The sequence below is a fragment of the Trachurus japonicus genome, chromosome 12 (genome assembly GCF_045865225.1).
Source record: "Trachurus japonicus isolate A0001 chromosome 12, Traja_1.0".
NCBI classification, from domain to species: domain Eukaryota; kingdom Metazoa; phylum Chordata; class Actinopteri; order Carangiformes; family Carangidae; genus Trachurus; species Trachurus japonicus.
In genome coordinates, this window is record NC_140918.1 from 24,971,194 (window position 1) to 24,978,158 (window position 6,965).

At 44.9% G+C, this 6,965-nt stretch overlaps 1 protein-coding gene across 1 annotated transcript; it reads right to left on the bottom strand.

Annotated features, from left to right (window-relative positions):
* Positions 1–1,382: 1,382 nt before the first annotated feature.
* parm1 (prostate androgen-regulated mucin-like protein 1) lies at positions 1,383–6,754 on the bottom strand (the record flags this gene model as incomplete). Its single annotated transcript, XM_085794330.1, has 3 exons — positions 1,383–1,526; positions 3,937–4,015; positions 5,995–6,754. Coding segments are annotated over 3 exons (918 nt in total), but the record flags the coding sequence as incomplete, so codon positions are not given.
* Between the last annotated feature and the right edge of the window lie 211 nt (positions 6,755–6,965).

Here is a 6,965-nt window from a genome sequence, read left to right on the forward strand (position 1 = left end):
AAGGAAAAGACCCATGAGATAATTATATTATAGACAGGAGGAGGCTCAGTGATGTCATGTCTTTTTATGCTCCATGGTTGACACTGATTCTGCATTGATATTTCAATTTCAACCTTCCTGATGGCTCGACAGTTTTGTTACAGTACCTATATAATTATTAATAAAGTGTAAAAAAAAGTGTGTTGCAGCTATTCAGGTGCACAAACCTAACGCATATCTCCAGCTGTCCCAGCAGTTGTCAATGAACTGATTACATGCGGGGGGCGTGGTTAACTTACAAATGTTTGTATTCATTTGTGTCTATGTAGGCCATGTGTAAGCAAAGTAAAAGAAACAGAAACAGAACTCTTTCGTTTTTCTGTTTCAAAACCAAATAAAAAAAACAACAATGTTTTTCTGTTATTCTGTTTTAAAACAAAAACAGAATAAATCTTTGACTTTTTTATTGTTTTGTTATTATGATATTTGGAAACCTCGCTCCACAGCGGCCAGGTCCCGGAGCAACTCTCTCCACACCCCCCGCTTGCGTGCCCCCCCCCCCCCCCCGGCCGGAGCTCCGTGGTCCATCCCTGCACCAGAGTTGTGAGCTGCCTGGTCAGCGGGGCGGAGCAGCAGCGTGACCCGGGATGGCATATGGACCACGGTCCACAGCGGCTCAGACGCAAGGTGTGGAGAGAGTGGCTCCGGCCGGCCGCTGTGGCCAGCTGGGACACGGATTATTCTCTCTGTCTTTATTGAACAAATAAATCATGTCATGCAACAGCCTATATATCTGTATCTCGTAATGGATCGATTGCACCATCTACTGGATGAAAATGCAACACAGATCAACTACACTACGCGTCACGTTACACGTAGTGGTGCGCACCGGGCAGATCAACTTCCGGCCGCGCAGCAATAGATTCTGCGACCGCACGCGTGTGTGAACGCCTAACAGCATTAGTCAAACAGTGACAGACAGACGTGCACAATCTGCTTCATACGTACGCAGCTTCTTGTCACGCGTGACACAGTTTGCGCACGTCGTTTCCGCGTACACGTGAGCGCCTGACAAAAATGTTCAATCAGCTTCACGCGAGCGTTAATGCGTGCGTTCGCTAAAAAACGCATGAATGTTACACGTGGTCACTACGCATAGTGTGATTACCGGCGTGCAGCAGTCATCACGCGTGAACGTGCGCGTGAACGGGGGGCCATTATAAGTCAATGAGGAAACTACATTACACGTCTGGCGCTGGCTGCTGCACAGGCGTCAAAGCACGCGGGTGTGACACGTCGAGGTGATAGGTGCGCACGTAATATGACACGATTGTACCGGCACACACACACACACACACACACACACACACACACACACACACACACTCACACACTATGTAAACAGAATCTGAGCAGAGTGTGGACTTTGGGGGTGTCACATCAAGAGTCAGAGGTCAAAGGTTAAGATTCATGGGTCATACATGGGGTTGCTGAAGTTTTCATAGGTGTTGAAGTCGCCGTCCAGTAGAGGACCGTAGGACCTACGTCTGAGATAACAAAGCAGATAAAGAGGAGAGAAGTAAAGGGTCAGTCCTTTACATTTACACCAATTAATTAATATGACAGACAGGTAAAAAAGGTAATGACACTAAGGGCCGGATTTACTAAAGGTTTGCGTGTATTAAAACGTGTGCAAACGTGATTGCACGCGCAAACACACGTGGAACCTGATCTACTAACCGGGCGCACCGAGGATTGCGTCTCTCAAATGGGCAAAATAGCACGTGCGATCCATTTAGCGTGTTTGCCTTGATGAATATGTAAATATGGGCATTTCTGCCAGAACGCGCAAAAATACTGGGAGGAGTAGATGCAAATCAATTTATTTAGCGTGCTCAATGTGATTTACCAAACCAGGAAGAGATTGCGGTGGCTGTTTTTGCGTCTTTATTTACCACGTCTGAAAACCATGTACTAACTGATACAACTTTGCCAAAACTTATTGGTTTGATACCTGTCAGAGCCCCATGATCTTACATCTCTGCATTTCCTCACGTCTGGGTAATTCTGTAACAGTTTTTCAGCCGTGTTAAAAGTCTTTTACGCGCCGTTACGCACGGCACACGTCTGTCGTGCAGTGCACTCCTCTCCTCTCCTCTCCTCTCCACCTGGCTGCTCAGCTCCGTCTCTCAGTCCCGGTCCCAGACTGAGAGACGTCACCGCTGCCTTCACCCGTTTAGATCCGTGTGTCCCACCTGAGCTCTCTATTAATCCACTCGATCATGGGCGGCACACATATATTATAGGTGCGTGATTGTCGCTGCAGCTGCTGCCTGTTCGTCACTATATGACGAGTTGGGCCCTGTAGCGATTTGTGTTTATTTATCTAAACAGAGCGCGAGAGAGATGAACACACATGCTGTCATTGTATGCATCGGATCAAATGTCATTCTGTCCTGTCCAGCTCTCTGTCCACTCTCTCCATGGCGGAAACGACCCCCACGCGCAAAACCCTCATTTACATATTGTGGTTAGCACGTGTTTTCATTTAGCGGGTTACTCTTAGTAGATCACCTGTTTTGCGTGCACTAACCAAACACGCAATATTTTAGCGGGTGCAAACAATATAGCGCCCGCTATCTGGGGCCTTAGTAAATCCGGCCCTAAATGTATTAACAATGAAGAACAGGAGCTCATGGCTCAAGCTGAATTAGACTATTTTCATTCATCAATCACTAATACACTGTTGACTTATTTGTCAGTTCTATGAGCTGTACTAATGGCAAAAAGGTAGCTAATACGTAAATAAAAGATTGAATAAATAATTAATCCAAACGTTTCATAGGTAAATAATTTTTTTTTTTTCTAATTGAAGAAAAGAGTAATAAGTTTAACAGTGAGACAGATCGGACTGAACACATAGCAGAGGATACAACAATCACATTGGAGGAAATCAAAGAGCAATAAGAAAAGAAAAAGAGGTACACAGATAGAATGATTGAATATACATGCAATCACCATAGTAAATAAATAAAACAGTTATTTATAATGAATAGAGGTGAAAATGGGTTATTAAAGCAGAAGTAAGCGATCCGGTCGTTTTGGCTAATGCTGCGTTCCAGGCAGGCTTTTGAAACCGTAAATTACAGCTTCAAGTCACAACTTACGACTTTGTAGCGTTTCAGGCAACCCACTCGTGTTTTTCCGACCTGTTTTACCTGTGAAACTGCACTATAACGGCCACTCGTAACTTCCGACCCGTGAACTCGTACCAGATTGAACTGGTATGACTTCACAGGTCGGAAAAACACGAGTTACGAGTTTCCTTGAACGCACCATAATAGTCCTCGTCCCTACGTCACCACATTCACGACGTCCCTTGGCTGCACACACAGCCCTGCATGCCGTTCTCTCTCCTCATTGGATAAAAACTGTAGGATACGATAAATGTTTTCTCCTCGGCTCAGAGCAGAGCAGAGTGACTGACAGACCCGTGTTTCGGTCCAAACACTCTATGTAAGTGATTGCTGTCGGAAGATATAACTATTTAAGACTTATATTAACACAAATATATCACTTACTTCTGCTTTAAGTGGGTATATTTAGATTTTGGTATATCAATTTACTGTGGTGCATGGTGAACAGGCAAACAGAGGTAACTGATGAAAGGGCTTCAGATATTGGCTAAATGTTTGGTTGAGTTCTTGGTTGAGAATGATCACTTAACTATTGTTGTGTGGTCGTATTGTAGATTTTTTCAAATTGCAGTGTTGTTGTTTTCTTGTCAATGGCTGGAGCTACAGATTACTTTACTGTACAGTATGTGTTTAGATCGTTAGCTACATTTGCTAATAGGCACAAGGGGACAGTGGGATTGACAGCCCTATAGGTAGTGTACTTTATGGATGGTCTTGTATTGTACAAGTTGCAGTTTTAGGTTTTTTGATGTGGACTCACCGGATCTTGTAGTAGTACAGTCCTCCTAACACTAAAACGACAAATAGAATGAAGAAAATAACGATGGCTGCGACGCTTCCTGGAGAGTAAGAGGGAGAGACAGAGAAAGAAAAGATTAATATCCATTAATCCACTGTTGGTTAAACATGTGTTTTAGTCCAGAGTATTTCAAACCACTTCCCTTCTCAATTTCTTATACCTCATTTCATCTTTCGTCCTTTACACAATCTGTAGCCTATACATAATGCTGAACAACGTACTATACCTGTTAGGGCTAATAAGTAGCCTATTAAGTATTCACTTTTTAATGTTATAGTGTCTAGATACATGTTAAAACAACCAGGGGGTTCATGAGGATGCAAGTGGAGACATCATTAAACACACTTCATAGTCCCCTGGTTGGTTTGAGCCTTACATCACATGTCCAGGCTGACTGTACTGACTTTATTCTGGTTCTCCTGGTAAATCCCTAACTCTGTTTGAGGTAAGACTGTGTGGCCCTTTTTTTCCACATTGCACCATTGCCTTAATATCACGTCCTCCACAACAGACTACAGTGAACTTTGAGCTTCAGCATTAATTAGTAATCTCTTTGTGGGGAACTGGAACAACACCCTTCTGACGGTCTGTGACTCAGCTCCAGGAAAATGTTAAGATAAATGTTGCACTCCACATCACCCCTCTTATCTAGAAGCATAAATCAGTTGATAAATGTGACCTGGAAAAATGAAGCTTCTTTCTGTGGTTAAAGTTAAACACTGCTGACTGGCTGTCAAGCGTCAGATGCTTTGATGAGTGAAGCAGGAAGAGCATCATAAGGATCTGATGACTCTTCAGCCGGATGCTTTAGCAAATCGTGGGACCTCATCTTAATCAAATGGCACGTTTATTGTTGCTTTTTTTCCTGCAGATGATCTACCTTGAACTCATCATGGAACTGTTTGATCTTTGAACTAAGTTGGAGCAACAGCAAACTAAAGTTACTGAAAGGAGTAAAAGTGATACAACTTTTTTTTTCAGAACTTTCCTGGATTTCACACCATTAATATTCTTGAGCTCCTGAAAGTGTATAATTACAGACAAAATATAGGCCTATTTATAGGCTAATAAAATTCCTTACTGATTTCTGATGCTAATCAACAATTGGCCTATATTTTCTTCAAATTTTTACCAGGACATCTGCCTATAGGTATTCAAGTTCATGAACCACTGCAATAAAAATATCTGACTTACATTATCAGAGCTAACAGATACTAATGACCAGAGGGAAACACTTTATGGTTCTTGCATACACGCAGTTCAAAGTTCAAACTCTTGGAGTTGCTGGGAGCTGTGTGTGTTCTTATTTAGGGCGGATAGGCCTATGTCTAGAAGTACAGTTCAACTACTGTAGTGAAAGTTTTTGAGATAACACGTCATAGGCTACTGTCGATATATTTTAACATTAAAAAGTCTATCTATATTTTTTTTCTTTTTGTACAGAGTCTGCTTGTCATTGGCAGGTCTTGCTGTTCAGGTCATGTGACCTCCTACCTGCTCACACTGAGCAGCTGTCTGCAATTACCTACTTAACTGTGAACTGAGACTGACAAACATTTCACTTTTGTCCTGACGAAGGCCAGTTTGGCTGAAACGCGTTGACTCGCTTTTAATAGATTAGCCATGTACCAATAAAGGCATTTTAATTGGTCGTACCCTCATGAGTGCCTCGGTTTTCTGTCTGCAACCCTTTATGGATCTCCCCAACTGAAGAGCACCTGAGGGATACACTTTTCTGCAACACCCAAGAAGCACTCCATGCACTGCGTTCCTGTCTTAAAAAGTCTAAGCTGCATATCTGTGGGTGACAAACAGCTCGTGTTGGCTTGTAAATCTGAGTCAAAAACAGTAAGTCTGAAGGTCATTGTGCTCACTCAGTGGGTTTTGTCAAAATACAGAAACAGCTATCCTATCCAGCTAAACTATCCTCCCATGTGTATATTGTGTTGTGTTTACAACAGCAAATATTAAAAAAAAAAAAAATGTAAAGGAGAAAATGATCAATTGTGTGCTTTGTACCTGAGCTCAGAGCTTCGGACTTATGCCCCTCCTGATCCAGTGTGGTGCTTTGTGTTGGTGCGGTGGTGGTAAGTAAGACACTGGTGGTGGAGCTAGGTGGGCTAGTGGTGGGGGTGATGGTGCTAGTGGATTCGCTGGAGGTGGCGCTGATGGTGGAGCCAGATGTGGTACTGATGGTGGAGCCAGATGTGGTACTGGTGGTGGCGCTGATGGTGGAGTCAGATGTGGTACTGGTGGTGGGGTTGCTGGTGGAGCCAGATGTGGTACTGGTGGTGGCGCTGATGGTGGAGCCAGATGTGGTACTGGTGGTGGGGGTGCTGATGGTGGAGCCAAGTGGGCTAGCAGTGGTGGTGGTGGTGGAGTCACTGGAAGTGGTGCTAGGTGGGCTAACAGTGGTGGTGGTGGTGGAGTCACTGGAAGTGGTGCTAGGTGGGCTAACAGTGGTGGTGGTGGTGGAGTCACTGGAAGTGGTGCTAGGTGGGCTAACAGTGGTGGTGGAGTCGATACTGGTGCTAGGTGGGGTAATGGTGGTGTGGATGCTGGTGGAGTCGATGGTGGTGGTGCCAGGTGGGGTAGTGGTGGTGGTGGAGTCGATGCTGGTGCCAGGTGGGGTAGTGGTGGTGGTGGAGTCAATGGTGGTGGTGCTAGGTGGGGTAGTGGTGGTGGTGGAGTCGATGCTGGTGCCAGGTGGGGTAGTGGTGGTGGTGGAGTCAATGGTGGTGGTGCTAGGTGGGGTAGTGGTGGTGGTGGAGTCGATGCTGGTGCCAGGTGGGGTAGTGGTGGGGTGGATGCTGGTGGAGTCGATGGTGGTGGCAGGTGAAGCACCGGGATTGAGGGTGGTGATGGTGGAGCCAGATGAAGTAGCGGGGGTGTTGCTGAAGGTGGTGGTATTGGAGGGGGTGTTGATCTCCTCCTGACCAACGACTGTATGGCTCAGCAGCAGACCTGCACAATAGGACAAACAGTTTTTG